Source organism: Zootoca vivipara, chromosome 11 (assembly GCF_965207765.1).
Source record: "Zootoca vivipara chromosome 11, rZooViv2.hap1.1, whole genome shotgun sequence".
Lineage (NCBI taxonomy): Eukaryota > Metazoa > Chordata > Lepidosauria > Squamata > Lacertidae > Zootoca > Zootoca vivipara.
In genome coordinates, this window is record NC_142594.1 from 14,477,513 (window position 1) to 14,501,991 (window position 24,479).

At 44.8% G+C, this 24,479-nt stretch overlaps 1 protein-coding gene across 1 annotated transcript in view; it reads left to right on the forward strand.

Annotated features, from left to right (window-relative positions):
- Positions 1-948: 948 nt before the first annotated feature.
- Positions 949-24,479, forward strand: part of TRIM71 (tripartite motif containing 71) — a 61,874-nt gene continuing 38,343 nt past the window's right edge. Inside the window, exon 1 of the mRNA XM_035129654.3 lies at positions 949-2,649. Within this exon, the coding sequence (XP_034985545.1) occupies positions 1,729-2,649 (921 nt within the window). The 5' untranslated portion in view covers positions 949-1,728. The remainder of the gene's footprint in view (positions 2,650-24,479) is intronic.

Sequence of the window (24,479 nt, forward strand, 5' to 3'; positions counted from 1 at the left end):
GGATTCCGAACTCTGGATCAGTTTCCATAACACGCATCCTGAAAGAGGCGGACCAGGAATGCGAGCAGATCGGCGCCCGGCAAGAACCACGTTGCTCCTCTAAATCCACCGGGTGGTGGAGATAATACTACTACTGTAATAAAAATAATAAAAAAAGCCAGAACAACACAGGAGGAGGGAGAAACCACCCATTCTCCAGCGCGCTGGCTCTGTTGGAACCAAATGTATTCGCTCTTTCATTCGCGGGACCTCCATGCTGATGCGTAACTGCTGCTAATTCAAACCCGCTGCCGGCTCTCCCTTTCTGTTTTCGTGAGTTTCTGAGGATAGAAAGCACCATTTTTTATTCATTTTAAGAGGATTTTAAGCACACGCACCCTCAGAAGACCACACGAAGGGGCGCAGTGACAAAGGAAAGGTGATCCTGGACACTGACGAGGCTCGGGCGGGTAAAAAAACAACACCACACGAGAGAGGAGAGGAAGAAGGGGGTGGGTTGATCCTGTTGGGTGAGCGTGGGCCACTCGGATAGCATTGCAGCGCAGCTCCAATTTGCGCGAGTGATAGTGAATATAATACGCCCCCCATGAATAATTCAGGCCGGCCGGCCGGGACCTGCCGCTACTGCTGCTCTTCTCCCAGGCTTTCGCCGGTCTGAGAGCGTGTGCGCCCGAGAGGACCGAGCGAGACCTCGTGGGCAGTTGCTGGTTTTTCTTTTTCTTTTCCCGGGAGATCTTAGGCGAGGACCTGATCGATGCGATCGCCCGATCTCCCCTGAGACCTGCGGAAGGCGTGGACCAAAAGCAAGACGCCAAGCTCGTTAGCGTAAGATCGCGCGCTCCACTCCACTTCATTCATTCATTCATTCGCAACCTCCCCACCCCTCCCCTCGCGCGCGCGCGCGCGCGCACACACACCATTTCTCTTTTGGGAAGCCCGCCTGCCCAGAAGCTGCTGCGCCAGCGGGATCGCCATCTCTCTCCTTCCAGCTTCTCTCGACATGCGGTGGCGGGGCCGGCGTGCGAGGATCGGGGCCGGAGAAGCCTGCCTGGGCAACAACTTGCGCCTTTTCCGGAGTCTCTCAAGAAAGAAGTGAACCCAAAGACCTCCCTCCTCTTCTCCATCGATATTTCCCCCCCTCCCCCTCGGCCGAGCTCTCCCCATCTTCTGAGACCGGCGGAAAGAGGTTCTGGGTTCAGAGACTTCTTCCCCCTCCCCATTATTTAGTTGTTGTTTTCTCCCTGGTCGGAAGAGGAGGAGGAGGAATAATCTCCCGGCGACGTGCACTCTGCGCTGGATTTCAACGCGAGGGCGCCGATGCACTTTCCAGACCAGGAAAGCTTCGGTCGCTCGCCCCGCCGTCCTAGAAGCGCTGCGCCGCGAGGGAAGGAGGAAAGCGCGACGGCGGCTCGGAAACGGCTTAAGACGCAGCAGCGTGCAGCCAGTCGCGGGGCGCGGCAGGGAGAGAGACACGGGCCCTGAAGGAGCTTAAAAGAGGGCGGCGGACGGGAAAGCGAGGAGGGAGGAGAGGCCAGAGCAACCGGCCCGCCAAGCCTGCAAGGAGGAAGCTCGGAGCAGCGCCCTCACACCGCGCCTCCTTGATGCCACCCACCGGGGCTCGCCAAGCGGGTCTCCGCCGCTCGCCGGGGTTCATGCTGCCTCCTTGCTAGCCCAGTGCCCCTCCCCCTTCTCTCCTCCCCCTAACCCTCCCTCCCCCCGCAATCCCCAATGGCTTCGTTCCCCGAGTCGGATTTCCAGATCTGCCCGCTGTGCAAGGAGATGTGCGGCTCGCCGGCTCCGGTCTCGTCCAATTCGTCCACCTCGTCGTCGTCCTCGCAGACTTCCACCTCGTCTGGAGGAGGAGGGGGTGGAGGAGGCGGCGGCGGCGGGTCTTCGTCGTCCTCCTCGTGCGCCCCGTCGAGGCGCCTGCACGTCCTGCCCTGCCTGCACGCCTTCTGCCGCCAGTGCCTGGAGGCGCAGCGCCACCCTGCCGCGGGGGACTCTCTCAAGCTGCGCTGCCCCATCTGCGACCAGAAGGTGGTGATCTCGGAGCCGTCGGGCATGGACGCGCTGCCCTCGTCCAACTTCCTCCTCAGCAACCTGCTCGACGTGGTCGTCGTGGCGGCCGCCGCCGAGGACCAGAAGAACAACGGGCGCCCCGGTGCACCGGGGGGAGGCGGAGGGAGCAACAGCAGCACCAACAACCGGCACCACCACCACCCTCGACAGCAACCGGCGCAGCAACAGCAACACCGCGCCTCGGCCGGCGGCGGCTCGTCGCCGGGCTCCGTGGCCGGCTCGGCGTCGTCGGGAGGCGGAGGCTCGTCGCTGCTACTCCGACGGCCGCACAGCCGCCAGGGCGAGCCTCGCTGCAGCTCGTGCGACGAAGGCAACGCCGCCAGCTCGCGCTGCCTCGACTGCCAAGAGCACCTGTGCGACAACTGCGTGCGCGCCCACCAGCGCGTCCGCCTCACCAAGGACCACTTCATCGAGCGCTTCGGCCCGGGGCCGCCCGCCTCCACCGGCGCCGGGCCCGCCTCGGCGGCCGCGCAGCTCGCCCTCAGCCAGCCCTACTCCGCCGCGTCTTACACCATCCTCTCCTCCGTCTTCTCGGACCGGGTCAACTACTGCCAGCACCACGACGACGAGGTGAGTGGCTCCCCTTGACTCGTTGATCCGAATCAGGGTTCTCAACTGGAATCGAGCATTTGGGGGAGGGGGAAGGGAATCCTCGCCTCGCCTAATCGATCCCAAGACGTGGCGCACTCGCACCACTTGAATGGCAGTGTATATGAACTTTTGGGGGGGAAGGTTGGCACCCTCAAATATTTTATTGGGGGGACCCTAAGAGTTGGCTCCTGTGCCTTGATCCGAATCGCCTTGCGTCTTGTGGGAGTGATGTTGAACCGCCTCTGAAGTTCAACAGGGAGAGAGGGGCCGGGGCTCAAGGGGATCCTGCAAACTGGCCTCGCCTGCCCTGATGTTTGGGAGTTTGTAAGTTGCACTGGATAGAGAACAGATTGCATTAACCTTATTGGGTTAAATTAAGTAATAAAGTCTCTGAACTACGAGTATTCAGCTTCTTGATCTGAGAACCCCCTCTGGAGTCCTGCCCCAAATCAACTTCAAATGGCTGCTTGCTTTGTTCTGGGGTGGTTGTTTTTTTGAGGGCTTTTTATTTTTAAAGGAAGATAATGCAACGTGGAAACGTGTTACTCTTTGCTTAGATCATGTGGGGCTGTGCTCTTTCCATCCTGGGTGGAGCGATCTGAATTAAAGAGCACCTACAGAAGAGGCATGTATATTTGAGCACCGTTTTGGTTTTGCTGGTTAACAGCACTAGGTTGCATGGCTTAAATTCACAGCTATTACTATATAGGACCCTGCTTCTGTATTTACCATTTACCCGGATTTTGTTCACAAGTGTGCACTGAGAAAATCTAAGGAGACAAATACTCCACTGTAGGCTACTGTTTGTTCCCTCTGATCTGCTTTGTGATTTCCAGGAAGGTGGTTCAAAGATGCTAAGGTGTAACCTATTTGTGTTAATTGGAATTGTTTTTGAATCTGCCCATAAGAACCTCAAGAGGAATGCTGTGAAATAAGGGGTCCCTCCTGTGCAAATTGTTGTTCTGTTAAGAATTTATAGCCGTTCTTACATGTTCCACTTGTCTTTTGAAGGAAATTTATATTTCTTCGTGCATTTGGCAATTCCCCTTATTGTATAGCTTCATTTATTCCTCATAATATTGTACTGTAGCTGTTCTGAAATGGGTCCCCCCCCCAAAAAAGGGCTGTCAAGTTCCTCCCCGAGGGCCCTTCCTTTCCAGGACATCTGGCAACCTTAATTTCCTTTAATTCTCCCCCTTTTTACACCTACATGGTGTGCTTGCTGCTTCCAGCCCTTTACTTCCCTGTTCTTGCGTCTTGCATGCTTTGTTCACGTGGAGCTGTCCACGCTTAACTGGAGTAAATCTCCATAATGCTGTACAAAGCAGTAGAGCTGGGGGGGGGGCGGGCATGTGCTGCAGGCAAGAGAGGATGGTTCAGAGCTCTTAAGAGCAAAACTTCCCGGGATGCTGAAGTACAAGTGATGTGTGTGTTCTGGTTGGGGGGGGGGCATGAATTTAACAAGTTTAACACACAGTACTGAAATAAGAATCAAGTGCGAGAGCAGACAATTGAAGCCTGCAAACAGGATGTGTTTTTTCACTTTGTTGCAAGTTCCTTTTTGTGACTTCGATGTCTCTTCCCAGCACTGCAGGACTGTCTCCTGAGATGGACTGAAACTGGCTCCTTCAGGATTCCCTTCCTCATTTGTTTTCTTGAAAATAGTGGTTTACATGAGCAGATTACTTAACTTTGCCAGTTTAGACTGTGGGTTTTTAAAATGAAAATGCTACAAGTCCCGCTATGGAAATAGGAATTAAGGGTCACCATCTCTTATCTTGTGAATTTTGTGGAGGACTGTGGCATGCAAGTAAATCTACAAATGTGTAGCTTCTAGAAGTTTGCCAGGGTGTAATATGACCCAAGGCTGACCTATGGAACCAAATGCCTCTGAGCATATGTAAAGTTTCTCTCACTGCTGAGTAACAGCTAGAGCTTGCACATGTGGGATAGACAAAGGCTTACATGGTCAGAGGATGTGGTTTCAAGATGGCTTTGAAGCCCAGTCTGTCTGTCTCTCTCTCTCTCTCTCTCTCTCTCTCTCTCTCTCTCTCTCTCTCTCTCTCTCTCTCTCTCTCTCATATGCTGATTTACTTTTGCTCTTTTTCCTTTTTAAACAAGAATCTTCACTGTTTCAACTTTACTTACTTTCATGTGAGTTTCTTTTGATGTGTATGTTGTGTTGCAGTCCCCCCATCAAAAATAATAATCATGCTACTTATAGAGTGTTCAGTTTCCAAAAATATTCCTGTCACTGTTGTCTATTGTAGAGTTTATTTGATTGGGAAGGAAACATGAAAATGAAATGAGCTGCTGATCCTGAGATTGTTGCATAACAGGAGAGGTGCTTTTGAGCTTGCTGTCTCCTAAACCTTAAGCATTGGATAATACCTAAAATCAATTTCCTATTATAAAAAATATATGCTGTCTAGAGTGCCCAAGTTCTCACTTCTGATGTCGAAAAGCACCCAGTAACAGGCTGCTGTTTTGGAAGTTTCTATATTTAGTGAGATGAGACTTTTATGCTGCTAATAAAGAAACTTTTCGTTAGAAGGATCAAACACTTAATTAAATGAAAGGGAAAAAATAACGTTTAGATTTGCACTCCTAATAAACTAATCATTTAAACCAAAAGTTAGACCCAAATGCCCTTAAATTTGAATTCTGGCAAGCTTCCCATTAGTCACATAACATAAAATAGAAAGAGTTGGGACAGTGTAGAAACAATAAGAAAGCAAGAGCAAATTGCTTTAAGTTTATTTTTATAATGCTTTAAAACTACACCTGTACGCTGTAAACAATGATAGCATATAATCACATTGCATTAAAAGTATAACTAAAAGGCTGCAGCACATTGATAATCTCAATTTAGTGCAATTTTTCAAAGTACTAGCATTTATTTATTTATTTAAAAGAACAGAATCGTACTTGGCATAAATCTATATTCTAATAAATTAGTTACTGTAGCAATTAACTAGGTACTCTGATCGCCAAATAATAAAATCTAGTAGCAACTGCATGAACTGGAAGTTCAATTTGTGAGCCGACATTCCTCATTGCGACATTCCTCTTGGCGGTAGTGCCACAGTGGAATTTTCCATTGGCTTCATTGTTAAGAAGATAGCTTGCTTCCCAGCAAAGTTCTTAGCTGGTCCTGACTATTTTGGAGATAAGAGTCATGACTTGAGGACTGAGTGGGCAAAGTTTCCCCTTGGTTATTGCTATGTACATGCACTATTTAGGCTTAACCCCCCCCCCCAAATGTATTTTAAGAAGGACTGGTTCTTAGCAGAGCATTACAGTAGTCAAGCTCTGTTCATACCAAGAAACTGGGTGACCTTTTACCATATCTATGTGTGGTTATTTAGAAAAAAAAGGAGAAAGAATGCTTGAATTTGGTAAATAAAAGGAATGTTTAGGGAGCTTTCAGGAAGGGTTTGAGGAAATGCAAAAATCTCCTCATTAGCACTTGGTTCTCCCACAGAGCTTTCTAATGTTTAACAAATACTCCTGTCTCTTTGTGGGCCTCTGAAGGGCATTTGGAACACTTAAATGCAAAATTTTAAGCCTGCAAAGCTGAACCAAGAATAGCATTCCTTACTGCTGTAAGTATTCGGAATATTTCTGCTGATAGTTGTTGATGTCTTCTTCCCCTTCTTCCCAGCAAATATTTTCAGTACCTTCCTTCTCAAGTTATAGTTTAAACTGGTTTACCTTAAAAAGGGCACACAGTAAGAAACTGGAAATACTTGTTGCTATAGCTGCATTGGGCATGTTTCTTGAATGTGAAGTTGTAACTGAACCTTTAGTTGGAAGCTTAGGTTCCAAATGATACTGAGATCTTGTAGCATGCTGAAAAAACAAAGTTGCATTGCATCTTGCTTTGCGTTCATGTTTCTGTTGCCTGCTTCCTGCAAAAGTCTCATATCTGGATTTTCAGATGTATATTCACCTTGTCTAGAATAATTGCAGTAGATAATTGGTGAATAAGTGATGTAAACTCTTGTCACTGTAATATTTTAAAGTTGCAGTCCTAAAACACTTTCTGAAGGGTATGCTCACCCACCCACAAATACAGTTAGATTTTTGCAGGTAAAAATGTAGAGAATTTTATTTTTAAAAGAAGGTTTTAACTGTGTAGTGGGGGGAAAAACATTTGAATGTGCTGTGCTGCATATGGAGCACAATACAAATCTGATATTAACATTCTTCCTTTAATTTTTTAGCTTTGCCTTCCCCATCTAATGTTCAAACAACCTATGATGGGCCAGTGCTCCCATCACAGCTGCCATGTGGAAGCCAGTTTTTAGTTTCTGTTCATTGGCAGCTGTTTATTGCATGGAGCTGACAATTCTTAACCCTGACCATTTGTTGCCATGTCTTCAAGTGGCATAGAGAGAAATTGCTTGATCTGTGTTTGGTGAGCCACGTTGATCAGTTAAAATACTTTGCTTGTCCTGATGGACTTTCCTTATCCAGAGCTATAGGAGTGAGCTAAAACCTGGAATACTTGAGGAATCAAAACAGCAGTGGGGGAAGGAAGCATTTTCCTGTTCTACAAATGCGTCTGACGTACATCCCATAAAATAATAAGAGAAAGGTGTCCCTGATCTGGGAGACTGAACAATTGTGTTGCAGAATTCAGCCATTAAGTTTGCAATATAGAGAAGAATGAAACCCAAACATGCCAAGGCAATTCTTCAAAATACCACAACTAAATCCCTGAGTTTGAAATATTCCTTACTTAACACTGCAATTCTTATCAGTGTCTACTCAAGATGTAAGTCTCTAGAAGGCTTCTTCCCTAGTAAGTCTGTCAGAGAAGGTAACAAAAAATGGATAGTAGCATAAAAGGACCAGGAATACTTTCCATATGCTCTAGGTTTGTGACTTTTGTTGGTTTCTGTACAATGTTTGCTCTTCTGCAACTCTTCTTTACAGGGGTGTGTGGTATAGTGGCTAGAGCAGGCATCCCCAAAGTTCGGCCCTCCAGATGTTTTGGACTACAATTCCCATCATCCCTGACCACTGGTCCTGTTAGCTAGGGATCATGGGAGTTGTAGGCCAAAACATCTGGAGGGCCGCAGTTTGGGGATGCCTGGGCTAGAGAGTGGTGGACTAAGACCTGCATGACCCAGGTGCAAATGTCCACACAGCTGTGAAGCTCATCAGGCAACCTTAGTCCAGGTGTGCTTGATTTGCCCTCATTCTAATTTCTCTCCCTCTGTTGTAAGGATAAAATAGTGGGGAGAAGAGAGGTCACTGGAGGAAGGATGGGATATAAATGTAAGGTAAAGGTAAAGGGACCCCTGACCATTAGGTCCAGTCGTGACCGACTCTGGGGCTGCGCGCTCATCTCGCATTATTGGCCGAGGGAGCCGGCGTACAGCTTCCAGGTCATGTGGCCAGCATGAGAAAGCCGCTTCTGGCAAACCAGAGCAGCACATGGAAACGCCGTTTACCTTCCCGCTGTAGCGGTTCCTATTTATCTACTTGCACTTTGACGTGCTTTCGAACTGCTAGGTTGGCAGGAGCTGGGACCAAGCAACGGGGTGATTCGAACCGCCGACCTTCTGATCAGCAAGCCCTAGGCTCAGTGGTTTAACCACAGCGCCACCTATAAAATAGTGGGGAGAAGAGAGGTCACTGGAGGAAGGATGGGATATAAATGTACTGTACTGTAATAAGGAAGCCTGGCTAGTCTGCTAGGGCTTCTGTCTGTAGTACGTGACTGTTTTCCACAGTCTTTCCATTTCTTGCTATTTTTGTGCTTGCCGAGTGGGTAAGGAATAAGTATCCTTTAACAGGATACCTTTAATCCAAGGGACAAACATGTTTATCTCAAGTTGTGCTGATTACCTTGGGTAAGTTAAAAGGGAGCTTGAACAGTGAAGGTGGGGAGAGGGAGGAGGAGAATGTTGTTTATTTAAGCAGCATTCTTGCACAGTGGCTTAGCTAATCTGTAGATGCGGTCTAGTTGTGGTGTCTTCAAATGCTTTTTACCTAGATTTGACACAGCTTTGGGTCTATGCAGGACAGCGTTTCTGTCTCAAAACAAAAACCTGAGATGTTCCCTGGAAAGATACTCCCCTGTTCTCTTCCTTCCTTGTTGAAGGAAGGGTGGCAAAGAAGGGGGAATAAATTTATTTCTAGCTTGCTCTCTTGTACCCACCCTCCAATATTTTCTCATGGAAGTGTTGCATGAGACTAGGGCCCTACAGGATTTAAGCTTCTTCCCCCGGGCCTGTAAGACTATTCCACCTGGCCTTTAATTTGAACTCAGCCTGATCTTTTATTTCCCTTCTCTTTTCCCCCTCCCCTTTTTATGAAGATTACCCGCTCTGGGACCCCACAGCTTATTCTCCCCTGGCCTCCTTGCTGGCCCAAGTAGCACTAATTTAGCCAGCTAGCCCTAGTGACTATCTAATGTTTAATTGGATGGATTTCCCCCAAATTGATTTTTGAATTTTATTGTAATTCATGCTTTTATACTGTATTTTATGCTGCTTTTATGTTGTATTACAATTAAGTGTTTTAAATTTGTTGTTAGCCACCCTGAGCCCGGGTTTCTGAACCGGGAAGGGCGGGGTATAAATAAAAAAAATCATTATTATAATTTATTATGATGGAGTTACTGTCGCCCTGTTTTGAATCTCGGTTTCCACATTATTTTGGGCACACACATCTCAGAAGTCCCATGCAGAATTTGTTGCGCACCGTTTGCAGAGTTCGAATCCAAGGGCATGTATTTTTATTTTTTCAGTTTTGCTATGATAACTTGTGCCACCTCCTTCATTTTTGGTCAACTTGTATCGCAAGGATGCCTACCCAGTACTGTTGCTTCCTGAAACAGCTTGCCATAAAACCATGACACTAGAATTTAAGAATTGTTCAAACTCCCCCCCCAGAAACACGCAAGTCTCTTAGGTAAACAACAGACTGCATGGTGCCACCTTTCATAGCAATTGACCCCAAGATCCACATGCATCAAGACAAGAGCTAGTGAAAAAGTAACAATTTGATTATATAGAGTGTAAAATGAGAGAGTTAAACATTTCCCTCGGGCTCAAAGAGTAAGCCTCATATCTGTCTTGGTAAATCAGATGCTGAGTGAGCTTCTTCCAGCGACAAACATGTAGCTAAAGTTGGCTCATGGTTTCCAGTTCCTTATTTGCCTGAAAGTTTTAAAATGGAACTTAATCAGCAAATTGATTAAGCAACTGCAACCTGTGTCTACATGTTCCTACCCCGTATCATGGAGCTATGATGTAGACCAAATCTTATTTTGGGGTTCAGGGACATATACATAAATTTATTTAGGTGAATTAACTTTCCTGTGCTCCTAGCTTTATTTCAGATTAGTAACTGGGAACTAGTAACCAGTTTTGGCCCTGTATTCACAGGGTCGGTTTTTAATATGCACACCAAGCCTTGTTTCTTTTCATGCTTTCTCTGTTGATTTATCCCTCACGGACATTTTAAAAAAATTGCTTAGATTTATACCCTGTCTTTCAAATGCATAATCAAGGCATCTAACAATAACATTACAAAGTGGAAGGATCTTCCCACTGGAAACTTGCACCCTTTCCAAAAAATGTTTTCTTTTGCAGGGGGAGCCAGGGTGTGTCCTTTGTGAATTTAATACCCATGTGATATTTCCTCTTAACTCTAGGTTATGCTATTTCTCCTTTATACTCTCTTTTTAATCCTCTTTTTAGAGTGGTACTACATTGGATGCAGAACTTGATTTCTGGAGAAAAGTTGGTTGAACTGAGAAATAGAAGATTAAAAACTTTACACTGCTTGTATATCCTTGGGCAGCCTGGTGGGCGCCTAGCTATTTTGGACTACAACTCCCATCATCCCCCAGCTAACATATGTTTTGCTGGCTGGGGCTGATGGAAGTATAGTTCAAAACGGCTCCAGAGCACCAGGCTGTGCCAAGAGAATATTTTGCAGGTTCTGCATATAAATGGTGTTTTTAGTGTGAAAGAGGCAAAGTTGGTAGCATTTCTGCCACCTCTTCTTGGTCCTAGAGTGGTGGGGAAGAGGCAGCTGTAAATAATGTCACAGCTTTCTGGGTGAAATGGAGTAGGCTGCATGAAGGAGAAGGGTGTATTTTCAAAGATGTGTGCTAGGAAGTTTGCTGTCTAGCAGGGGATCTGAAGGGCCGTCTAGAAGGGGATCTCACAGGGCTGTCTTAAGCACCTCTGGCGCCGTGGTGCGACAGATCCCTCCGGGCCCCCCCTACCCCGTTTCCCAGCGCGATGTGTGGGTGGGCAGGCGTGGCTGTTGAGGGCGCTGCTGCGCACGGGCAGGCTGGCTCAGCGCACAGCGCTACTGCCTAGGGCGCTACTGCACAGAAGAGCGGGTGGCGGGCGGGCGCAGCTGCGATGCGCCCCCTGGCGGGCGGGCGCCGTGGCACCCTGCGCCACCCAGTCTGGCCGTAGGACCAGCCCTGGGATCTCATTTGAACATGGCCCATTGTGCTAGTCGTACCTTGGTTTTCAAACAACTTGGTGCTTGAACGTTTTGGCTCCCGAACGTCGCAAACCCTGACTATTCTGGTTTGCAAACTATTTTTTGGAAGCTAAACATCCAACAGGGTTTCCACAGCTTAGGATTGGCTGCAGGAAGCTCCTGCAGCCAATCAGAAGCCATGCTTGGTTTCTGAACATTTTGGAAGTCGAATGGACTTCCGGAACAGATTTCATTCGACTTCCAAGGTACGACTGTATTGGAAATGAGTTAGTATCATTTTTATTGTGGGATGCTCTGTTAGTCTTGGCTATATGCCACTTTTTCTTCTTTTGCTTCCCCCATCCTCTTCATTGTGTTGCTTTAGATTGCAGTGTGATCTCCCAATATTTTTCAGATGGCCAGGCTCTCATAGGTCCCATATATGCATTAGGTCTTAAGGCCGTAAATGGGCCCCTGACCATCAGGTCCAGTCGTGTCCGACTCTGGGGTTGCGGCGCTCATCTCGCTCTATAGGCCGAGGGAGCTGGCGTTTGTCCGCAGACAGCTTCCGGGTCATGTGGCCAGCATGACAAAGCTGCTTCTGGTGAACCAGAGCAGCGCACGGAAACACCGTTTACCTTCCCACTGGAGCGGTCCCTATTATCTACTTGCACTTTGATGTGCTTTCGAACTGCTAGGTGGGCAGGAGCTGGGACCGAACAACGGGAGCACCCCCCGTTGCAGGGATTCGAACCGCTGACCTTCTGATCAGCAAGCCCTAGACTCTGTGGTTTAACCCACAGCGCCTATTCCTGAGGTAAAAAAGCTGGCATGTTTTCTAAGGTATAAAGGAGCAGTTGGTCAAAAACATATAAAAGTCCTGATGGCAGCAGAAATTAGGGCAAAATATTGTGTATTGCTTGGTTTTGGAACCTGATTAATTTTATCTGTGTCAGATATCAATTTCAGCTGTGTTCCATGCACTTCATCAAATACCTTGTGCAAAAAACCCTGTTGTGTGTCCAGTTCTTGAGAAAAGTGGAGGAAATGCTGTACTCCAGAAGCCAGCATGATGAGATACATTTGTACTCTCAGGATGACATGGATTTTCGTTCTTCTAGCCCAGCGTTTCTCAACCGCTGTTCCGCGGCACACTAGTGTGCTGCGAGACGCTGGCTGGTGTGCCGCGACGTGCGGCGACGAGAAGGGCGATTTGCATTGTCATGTGCCTGGCGGCCGCCAATACTCAATACTGACCCGCTGGAAAGGAAGCCGGCCGGGTCACGACGCGGGGCGAGCGCCCGCGTCGTGACCCGGCCGGCTTCCTTTCCGGTGGGTTAGCGTTTATGTATTGGCGGCCGCCAGGCACGTGACAATGCAAATCGCCCTTCTCGTCGCCGCACGTCGCGGCAAAATTTAGACAAACTAAACTAAAATTTAGACAAACTTAAAGAAGCTGGCTGGATGAGCTCAACCTGAAACTTTCTGAGCAAAGGATTGTGCTGGCAGAGAAATCAGCGGTTTGTGAAGCCTTATTACAGGAGATTGCAACCAACACAGCAATTGGCAAGTGTTTCTTACAGTCATAATTATATAGTCAATATAGGGCGGCACAGTTAAATTTTTTAACTTTTTTAATGGTGGTGTGCCTCGTGATTTTTTTCGTGGAACAAGTGTGCCTTGGCCCAAAAAAGGTTGAGAAACACTGTTCTAGCCTTTCCTTAAAAATGAGAAACAGAAGTGAGTTCTCTCTCTGTGTTTTTTAAAACAATGGAAACTCTCCTCTCCGTGTACTTCCTGGAATGTATATATCTGCTTGGACCAGAGCTGTTGTGACCTTTTAAACTTATGAATGGACTGGCTAATTGCACTAAAACAAGTATTGCCATGGGTTGGCTCCCAGGTCCCTGCAACTTTTGATGTGTAGCTGGCTTTAATGTTAACTTGTACTGTATTCTGATCCTGCCTCATGCAACACTAGACTTAAGACATGACAAGAGAGCTTAGTTCCTAAACAAACAAACAAACAAACAGCTTGAAATTGTGAATAAGTTTGCTGCTGTGTCACCTTGGTATCTTGTGTATACTTCCATAATCTAAATGTCTGCCATCTTAACGGTGTGCTAAGTGGAAACCCGGAAGCTGCATTTCCTTAGAAAGTCAAGTAGTGGCAATGATGAATACCAGTGGTTGTCAAATGCATCCAGTTATGTTGCCCATGTGATTTTTGAGGTGGGGGTGGGGCGAAAGATAAAAAAGCTATAGTTCTTCTTAGGGAGTAGAACAGGAGAAGAAGGAAACATTGATCTAGATCAGGGGTCAGCAAACTTTTTCAGCAGGTGGCCGGTCCACTGTCCCTCAGACCTTTGGGGGGCGGACAATTTTTTTTGGGGGGGGGAAATGAATGAATTCCTGTGCCCCACAAGTAACCCAGAGATGCAAAAGCACACATTCTACTCATGTAAAAACATCAGGCAGGTCCCACAAACAACCCAGAGATGCATTTTAAATAAAAGGACACATTCTACTCATGTAAAAACATGCTGGTTCCCAGACCGTCCACGGGCCGATTTTTTTTTTTAAAAAAGATACTTTTTATTAAGTTTTCCAAATAAACAACATTCAACAACAACAAAAAACAACAAACACAATCACAAACAACAAAAAAGAATTTTTCCATTTTATCTTCTATTCACCTATTCTACTTCTCTTGCTCTGCCGAGCTTTGACTTCACTCCCTCCCATCATTCGGTTTTCTTTCCCACTCTTATCTCGCAGTTCCTTTTAGTTCATCTACTTAAAGTCAGTTCGTAGGATTTATTTCAGTCCTGCAAGTGTCTTTAAACTTCTACAGTTGTTCTCCATATAGTCCACGAATTTACTCCATTCCTTTTGGAACCTTGTCTCTCCCTGGTTTCGGATCCCGCAGGTCAACTTAGCTAACTCTGCATAGTCAGTCATTTTTGTCTGCCACTCCTGTCCACGGGCCGGATTTAGAAGGTGATTGGGCTGGATCTGGCCCCCGGGCCTTAGTATGCCTACCCATGAGCTAGATGTATGTAGCTCTGGTAGAACCAATTCTAATTCTAAGCTTGCACATGCTGATTAGATTTCCCTCCCCACCCCCAGTCCTTCTGTAGGTTGCTTATTTGACCTTAGCAGATGGTAAGGTTTCTAACTTTTAACATAGGGCGAGGAATAGAAAAACCAATAAAAAGTATCTTTCATCATGCAAAGTATCATTCCATTAAAATATCTGTATATCGGGAGCATTGCATTTCTAGAGTGGGACCCTTTGTCAATATTGTGCTAAAATGAAAGACACTGTGCCAATCAGTTTTGTGTTGGCAACCACCACCAAAATGTTCAGTAATGTGCAATGGGTGCTTCTCTTGTAGAAGCAATTCAGTCAGAAGAATATTCTGTGCCAGAAACTTTGAAAAAGTTTCAGATGGGACATTTTCCAGCCCTACCAGGTGAAGTCTGTCATTGAGCATGTACTTTGCCACTCAAGCCTAAGGGGGAAGGAAGTGGATTTGGTTCTGTTGCCCTCTGTGGACTGTGTGAAAAATCCAAATAGGTGGAGATGCATTTCCTCCCTGTTATCAAAGCTTTCATGTAGGAAAGAGGAGAGACCCTTTCAATGAAAGTTGCGTTAGTGCTGAGGCTGCCCATCGCTCAACCAATAAACACTATTTTAGAGAAGTGTGTGCTGGCAGCATCTCCTGGACTGAATCCTCCTCTTTGTCTTTTCTGTGTTGTTGCAGATTTGTTGATTAACCTGAAGGTCTCTTCTCCTCAACTTCATCTTGGAATGGAGATGAATATTTGAGGAGGTGAACTTTGGTGTGTTGGCTTCCTGATCTTGGCTTCTAATGGCTTTTGGCTCCTCCCATCCTGTCCCTGATCTCCAACACTCCATATTAAGAACAGTGAATGCTGCTTTCCCAATGGCTAATGCAGTCTTTGTTAGGCTGTTGTGGGCCTGGCAGGTTCCCAAATTCGGTTATTGCACTATTTAGGAAACTTTTTACGTACAGCCATACCTTGGTTTAAGTACACCTCGGTTTGAGTATTTTCAGTTTAAGTACTCCGCGGACCTGTCTGGAACAGATTAATCCAGTTTCCATTACTTTCAATGGGAAAGTTTACTTCAGGTTAAGTATGCTTCAGTTTAAGTACGCCACGGACCGTCTGGAATGGATTAATACACTTTCCATTACTTTCAATGGGAAAGTTCGTTTCAGGTTAAGTACACTTCAGACTTCCGGAACCAATTATGTTTGTAAACTGAGGTACCACTGTAGTAAGATAATGGAGCCTCTTATAAGGGGGCAACTTGAAACCCTACTGCTCTCTACAATGGTTCTTGTGCCTTTTTACAAGCACACAAGAAATTCCAGGTTTACACCGATATAGTACAAGCGGGAAATGACCAATATAAATGCCTGGGATAGAACGCCATTGATTGGGCTTATTGGGAGATACCACCTTCCCTTCAAGTAGTCTGTGAAGGACACCACCTATTTTCTCTCACACGTGTCTTTTGAAGCAAATGCTGATCTTGCTTACATTAGATTTAAAAGTTAATTATCCTTCTCCTAGAAGTACATAGGCTGGTTTTCTCCCCTCTGCCCCCCCCAAAAGGGAACAAATTGATAGCATTAACAAGTATTGACAGTTTGAGACCTGTAGACTTGAGTTCTGGCGTGCTTGCTTGAGAAGGCGACTCAGCTGACTGGATGATTATTCCCACCCCCCCTTTGCATTTACTGCGAAGATTATGCAAACTCAAACTGATTAAGTTCAGATATTTATGAGCCTTTATTATTTTTGATACCAGCTTCTAACTGGGAATGCAACATACAGGTACTTCCTCATCACTCTGTGAATACAGACCTGATCTTGCCTACTTGGCTGTCTGAAGAAGAGAAGCAATTTGGGATCATTTTTAAAGAAGTTTTTGTTGCCTTTTAGTCAATGTTAGCCATGTGTGTTGACATGAAGAAGTAAGCTCTTCAGAAAGGTCTGCGTTTTCTAACGGTAGACTGTGTGTATAAGCATTTATTTAGGAAACTTAAAAAATGTCTCTAAACTACACTTCAGGATAAGCTTATTTGGTGGTGCATGGTTGGATGCAGTGATAATACACTTAAACTGGCTTTCATTATGCTCCAGTAAAAATCACCAGCCTTCTGGGAGCAAAATTGCATGTTTCTGGTAGCTACTAAAGCTCCCTCCCAAGACTCTGGTGTGAGGAATACAGTGAATTCCCACAACACACTATTGTGTCCCACTGTGGCTTACCTTGCTTTTTACTGGAGTTCTGGCCTCTGTTAGGAAGCAGTCCAAATGTTTTACTGACTTTTCTATTAAATAGAACCACGCATGTGCCAATTTTTAGCTTTTCCCAATCAGTTAAAAATGGTTGGGATCTACTCAAAGATAATGCTGGGGCCAATATTATTGTGTACTGTATATGGGTACATGACCATATGTCATGTATAGCCACGATCACAGAAATGGCAGCGTCTCTGAACACCAATGGTTAACACTGTTTCTCTGCATGACCATTTATTTAGAAAACCTCTCCACCCTTCCATTGGGGCCAGAAGGCTCATGGTGGCTTAACACAAATTTTCACCAAAAACACAAAGGAAAACTTTAAAAATACTTGCCATACTACAAATATACACAACTGTTTCATACATGAATACACACATTGTAACGATCCGTATTAAATATTTTATAGGAAACTTGTACAAACACTAATTTAGCAACTGTCTTCAATCCAGTAATCGTATTGAATGCTACATGGTATATTTGTTATGTTTTTAAATTTTAAACCGACAGATGTTGTCACAACTCCCCACGTTCTACAAAATGGTTCATATGTACCATCTTCATTAGTCGTCAGTTTCAGTAGTGATAACAACTCTTGAGCGTGCTTTCGAGGGGTCTCTTATTCTATTTCAAAAATAGCATCAAAAATTGCTACTGTAAAGCTTTCAACAGCCGCAGAGATGCTTATAAAACACCTAAGCAGGAAATTGGCCTATTAAAAAACTACTCAGCTCAACAGGCCCAATGTCTGCTGCAACAAAAATATCTTGTTCAGACAATGGAAGGTCGAGAGGGTGCCAAACAAGCTTTCAGGTGAAGGGAATTCCAGCGTTTGGGCACAGCCACAGAGAAGGCCTCTTCCTGTAGCTCTTCCTGCATCCCAACCAAGGATGCTTCTGGCACCCTTAGAATTCAGGGTGCCCATGTATTCAGATGCACATGGCTTAAAAATTAAATAAACACCTGGCCACTTGCATGACAGTTCACACATGAATTGGCCCTTTGCTAAACATTCTGAGTTAGGAGGTTGCTTTGGATAAAACTCAGGAAACAATTATTGCTACTATTTTTTAAAAATTAAAAATGTAGAATCAAGTGTGGAACAAAACCATCACAGGAAATGGGCATGAAATATTGAAGCAGAGACAAAGAGGGGAGCCAGAGACATCAGTAATACATTACTGATTTTTTTAAATATAATAGAAATTATAGTAAGGCTATAAAACAACCCATTGACATGGATTATCCCTTAATTTCCAGGGAGATGAGTGGCATTTCCAGAAAACATTAGTTCATGAAGCTCTGCGTGTATTTCTAATTTTTTTTTTTGTATTATCCACAGCCATTTATAAGTCGTGGGGGTGGGGTGGAGATTGGTATGATTTCATTGTTTATGTTAATAATGCAGAACATAACCAACCAAAAAGTAATTTGTCCTTCCTCCCCCCCCTTTTTTTTACCTGTAGAAGTTCTCAGTTTTTACATCTTTTTTTTTCTTGTAGGGTTGGTTGCTAGGCAAACCATTACAGTGGAACCTCGGATTATGAACACCTCGGTTTACAAATTTTCGGTTTACGAACACCGCGGACCCATCTGGAACGGATTAATTCACTTTCCATTAATTTCAATGGGAAAGTTCGCTTCAGCTTATGAACGCTTCAGTTTATGAACAGACTTCCGGAACCAATTGTGTTCATAAACCGAGGTATTCGCTAAGAGTTGCCATGGGTCAAGATACCTTTAGTTCAGTGGTTCCCAACAGGTGGTCCGGGGACCCCCAGGGGTCCGCGAGCTATGCCAGAGGGGTCCGCAAGATGCTATTAGAATAAAAAATATATTAAATATATTTCGTATGATAACAGATTTTTTGTTTTGGCAGTAGTTCTGCTGTATGCCGCAAGGACTACAAGAAACTTGGAGATAAGGCAATGAAAAAGATCCTTCCATTTGCAACCACATATAATATGAGCAAGCATTTTCTTCCATGTGTTTCATGAAAAACAAATATAGGAATCGGCTCGACATGGGGTCGGATTTCAGAGTGAAAGTTTCAAGTTTGGAACCTAATATTTCAGAAATAATGGACTCAAAGGACAGATTTAACTCATCTCATTAAGAACTGAAAATTAAAACTAAAAATTAAAACTAACTGTATACTGATGGTTTACAGTTACTGTTGTAACTGTAAAAAACATATAAATATAAAATATAAAAAGACTCTTAATTTGGCTCCCACTTTTTAATTTTAGGATTAGGAATTAATGGGGGTCCTTGTCACAATAGCGGCTCGATGAGGGGTCCTCGAGAAAATTTTGTTGGGAACCCCTGCTTTAGTTAACAGCAGAGCCATACAGTGGCTAAATCATAAGCAAATTTGACTACACTATGGAAGTAGTGGTTACAAGTAGAACATAGGTGTTTTGCTTTACTGAGGAATGAGTGCTGATAAAACAAAAGCAATAAATCCAACTTCAGATTTGTCCCCCAAAAAGTGTTTTGGAAAGCTGCAGATCTCTGTGCTAAGAACTGCATTCATGTTATCTGAAGCTAGATTAAGAATTGCTAGATACTAGAGAAATCTTAAGGACATATAACATAGGCTATTGGTATTCAAGATTATGCTTCATTACATTGTTTGGAGAAGTCAGGTGACATTCTTAGATTGATCCAGTTGTGTGTGCTTTTTAAATCTCCCCACTCCAAAACCCAACAACGTACAATAATGACAGTGTATAGCAGTATACAGTGGGCGCTCGGGTTGCGAACGTGATCCGGGCGGGAGGCACGTTTGCAACCCGCAGCACCACGTCTGCGCGCATGGGTTGTGATTCGGTGCTTATGTGCAAAGCGCAATTTAGTGTTTTTGCACATGTGCGAGCGCCGAAACCTGGAAGTAACCCGTTTGGGTACTTTCGGGTTTGGTGTGGGACGCAACCTGAAAAAACACAACCTGAAGCATCTGTAACCCGAGGTATTCCTGTATGTGGATCTCTAAGAAAATGGGCAACAGAAGAGAGACCACACCCAACATTAGACATTAGAAATCTTTGGGGTAAAAAAATGGAACTTTCAGGGCCAGCACAGTCTGACTCTCCACTCCGCAATGGATATTCAAACAAGAAGCTGTGAAAAGCAAGGGCATGTTATTTTAATGTTAGAAGTTCAGGAGTGCAAAATGAGAGAGCAAATAGGATAAGATGGGCTCCATGAGTTCAAGAATTATCATAACGAATGAGTACTGATGTTGGTTAAATTGTAAGACCTAATTCTGGAATGTTTTACTTTTGGGACATGGCCCTCGTGAGTGAGTATAGGCTGGGGGGGGGGGAGAAGAGTCCTCTCTTACACAGTCTTGTATTCCCAAGACGGTCAACAGATGCACTTATTAGGGTAGTTGGGTGTTGTGAGCCACTCCAGGACCCATCCTGTTGATGATCTACACAGAATTAATCATTTCCTTTGACCTTCTGCTCCCTTTTCTAGCTGTTGCATTGATCATTGTTGTTTAGTACTCCGGCTTGCTGCCTGCTTTCCCTTTGCGGAGGGGACCGGAGAAATTATTTAAGACCCTTCATTGTCTACCTCAAATATTTGTAGCGAAGTACTTTTTGGCCACTCTGCCTCACCTTTTGTGTGCCAAATGTTTGAGTTGCTTCTCGGAGGATGCTTCCCTTAAATTTCAGCATTGAATAATTCTCATCTTAAACATCTCAGTACAGTATTTTAAAAGTTGCGTTTTTGCTCGGTTGACTCCAAGATATGCTGCCTGTTGCTTTTGATAAGAGGCAAAGCTGATAAGACAACATTGCTGTTTAGCAAGACACAGAGGGTTTAAACTCTTTGAAAATTGTGGCAATCTAGCATGATTTTAAAGAAAATTTGCACATGATATTATTTTCCATTTGAAGAGCTTTATCTTAGTAAGAGGGGAGAAATGTATAACTGGCCCTGAAGGCATTTTGAATAACAGTATTCTAGCTTGATCTGTTTTGAGCTCAGTTCAGGCAACCTGCTGCATATAGGTCATATATTGTACAAAGTGGAACTCAACATATGAAGTTCATAGCTTCAGAACTCGACGTCTCTTGATGCTGAACTAGCAGTGATGCCCCACTTCCACAGTTCCAGTAGTCTACCAGCAAATTCAGCTTGTGTGTATTTTGTAAAAGCTCCAGCATACCAGTGATAAGATAATTATCAATATATTTTATTCACAAATTCAAAGTTAACAAATTTAATTTAATCCTCTTGGAATTGTTGGTGCTTGGATGTTTTCGGATGCTTTAATTGTTACTCCACAGCAGGAAATGGAATGGTGTGAGTAGAAAATTCAACCCTTGCCAGATTGCCACCAGAAAATTGCATGGGCCACTTCTTGCAAAATCAAAGGTCAACACCACGCCATGGTGGCAGCTGGGAAACTAATGATTTAATGCTGCCTTGACCTTTGACTTCCTAGTCCGTTTGAATATGACCCAATGTTTTAATTTCCCAGTACTGCTGGGCCCTGGGCTTTTGTTTCTTTCCAGATGTATCTTGCACCTCGAGGCTTGTTACTAAATTAAAGATGTCCCACCCCATGCCAGTAAAACCTTTAAACTTGAAAGGGACAAACAGATTGAGTGTTCTGTGTTTTTGTTCACTAGGGATGAATAGATAGCAATAATAAACACACAGTCTTGATGCAATATACAAAACTCCTGACTAATGATCACTCTTAGACAATCTGTTTTTTTAAAAAAATAATAATAATAATTTTGAGATTTTTCTTCTGGGCAAAAATGAAACTTGCAACCAAAACATTCACATTTCCCATTTTTATTTTCCAACAAATCAGTTCACTTTCAAATAGAAGCTCTTCAAGGAAAGTGAGAGAGACGTTATGTTAGTTATTACACTTTTATCCCAAGGTGGTTGTGTACAAAATTTTCCCCAGGTCGTGACAAACACATAAGGTTCCTTACCACCCCCTTATGAATTTCCCTCCCTAAACTCTCAGTGATAAATGCAAATTAGATGCTTTTATTACTGCTAAAAGGTAAAGGGACCCCGGACCATTAGGTCCAGTTGTGACCGACTCTGGGGTTGCGTCACTCATCTCGTGTTATTGGCCAAGGGAGCCGGCATACAGCTTCCAGGTCATGTGGCCAGTAAGACAAAGCCACTTCTGGCGAACCAGAGCAGCACACAGAAACGCTGTTTACCTTCCCGCTGTAGCGGTACCTATTTATCTACTTGCACTATGACATGCTTTCGAACTGCTAGGTTGGCAGGAGCTGGGACTGAGCAACGGAAGCTCACCCCGTTGCAGGGATCCGGACCGCCGACCTTCTGATCGGCAAGCCCTAGGCTCTGTGGTTTCACCCACAGCGCCACCCGCGTCCCTCTTATTACTGCTTAGTTCCCCCTAAACCAGGGGTCAGCAAACTTTCAGCAGGGAGCCAGTCCACTGTCCCTCAGACCTTGTGGGGGGCTGGACTATATTTTTTTGGGGAAATGAACAAATTCATATGCCCCACACATAAGCCAGAGATGCATTTTAAATAAAAGGACACATTCTATTCATGTAAAAACATGTTGATTCCCGGACTGTCCGCGGGCTGGATTTAGAAGGCGATTGGGCTGGATCCAGCCCCTGGGCCTTATTTTGCACTACCCATGCCCTAAACTAAGGGAAGGTTAGCGTTTGGCAGTGTTATAAACTGAGATAGGTAAAGCTAGATGCTAAATGGCACATTAAACCGAGGTTATGGGTGCAACAACGGAATGTCTAGGTGCTTTTTAAATATAACAATAATACAAAGTGGAAAATGAATTAACTGCAGCTTAAACATTATGTTCATTTTTCACATGGTCTAGTCCTTCCCCTTCCCACCCCCTCTAATATTCTTAAGTTGGTCTCTTCTTCAGTCTTCAAAGAGTAGCTGGAAGTGGGGAGGCAGAGAAAAAGGCCCTCCTTTCCTTCCACTCTGCAGCTTTAACCTGAAATCTTAGGCTCAGTTCTGTACCCAGGGCTCAGAAATGGATCACGCTTATGAAATTCCCTGTCGCATAATGCACCTAGAACGATGGGAGTTTCGAAAATTGGCTTTTGGAGATTAGAATGTGCTGCTTTCTACTCTATAAGTAACTTTGACTAGAGAGAGAGAGAGAGAATGAGAATTTGTTAATCTAGCTCAGGCATCCCCAAACTGCGGCCCTCCAGATGTTTTGGCCTACAACTCCCATGATCCCTAGCTAACAGGACCAGTGGTCAGGGATGATGGGAATTGTAGTCCAAAACATCTGGAGGGCCGAAGTTTTGGGATGCCTGATCTAGCTGCTGAAGGGATGGAAATTCAAAGGGCATAGAACAGGGGTTCCCAACAAAATTTTCTCGAGGACCCCTCATCGAGCCGCTATTGTGACAAGGACCCCCATTAATTCCTAATCCTAAAATTAAAAAGTGGGAGCCAAATTAAGAGTCTTTTTATATTTTATATTTATACGTTTTTTACAGTTACAACAGAGTACTCCATCAGTATACAGTTAGTTTTAATTTTCAGTTCTTAATGAGATGAGTTAAATCTGTCCTTTGAGTCCATTATTTCTGAAATATTAGGTTCCAAACTTGAAACTTTCACTCTGAAATCCGACCCCATGTCGAGCCGATTCCTATATTTGTTTTTCATGAAACACATGGAAGAAAATGCTTGCTCATATTATATGTGGTTGCAAATGGAAGGATCTTTTTCTTGTAGTCCTTGTGGCATACAGCAGAACTACTGCCTCTATCTAATTCTAGTTTTGCGCTAGACTCTGCTCATGCAGGAAGCGGCCAAAACAAAAAATCTGTTATCATACAAAATATATTTAATATATTTTTTATTCTAATAGCATCTTGCGGACCCCTCTGGCATAGCTCGCGGACCCCTGGGGGTCCCCGGACCACCTGTTGGGAACCACTGGATAGAAAACCAGACATGGAGTTGTGTGTGGATAGGTAGGTGTAAGACAGAAAATTCTGTTTTAGCTCAAAAACACATAGGTGAGCCTTGCAGGACCAGCCGGTCTAGCATTCTGTTCCACACAGGTAAAGGTAAAGGGACCCTTGACCATTAGGTCCAGTCGTGACCGACACTGGGGTTGCGCGCTCATCTCGCATTATTGGCCGAGGGAGCCGGCGTACAGCTTCCAGGTCATGTGGCCAGCATGACAAAGCCGCTTCTGGCAAACCAGAGCAGCACATGGAAACGCCGTTTACCTTCCCGCTGTAGCAGTTCCTATGAACTGCTAGGTTGGCAGGAGCTGGGACCAAGCAACGGGAGCTCACCCCGTCACAGGGATTCGAACCGCCGACCTTCTGATCAGCAAGCCCTAGGCTCAGTGGTTTAACCACAGCGCCACCTGGGTCCCTTCTGTTCCACACAGTGGCCAACTATATACAAACAGAAAGCTCACATGTGAGATACAAGGGCAGTAGCAACCCCTCTCCCTCTCTGTTCCCGGCAGCTGTTAATTTTAAGGCATGCTGCATCTCAGCTTGGAGGTTGTGCATATTATCGACATCTAGACTACTGTACTGAAAGCCTCAGGGTAAGCATGTGCTTAGGCATGATTGTTTTGCTTGGGTATGTGACATTTGGGACACTTAATGCATAATTGCAGGCAAGATCGTAATGGAAGCAAGACCGCTTGCCACCATAGGGGGATGTGAAATGTCAAAAACGTATCATCTTGGGGACAATCTTATCAAGTGGGACTTTGCTGATGCAGAGAATCCCATTTGTTCCATGCCTGGGCAGGGCTATTTCACTTGAAAATGTTGTGTGGGAGATACTGGTTATCATTTGAGTTTGATTTTTGCTGGACTTCTGACCTGTAAGACTGGATGGAAGGAATGAGACTCTATATATGTCTTAATTCAGTGGCTGTAGAAATAAACTATATAGGAGGGAACCTGCTCCTGAATTCTAAGTGTGTGTGTGTTAGGAAGAATATTGCTGTGTTAGAAAGAATATTTGTGT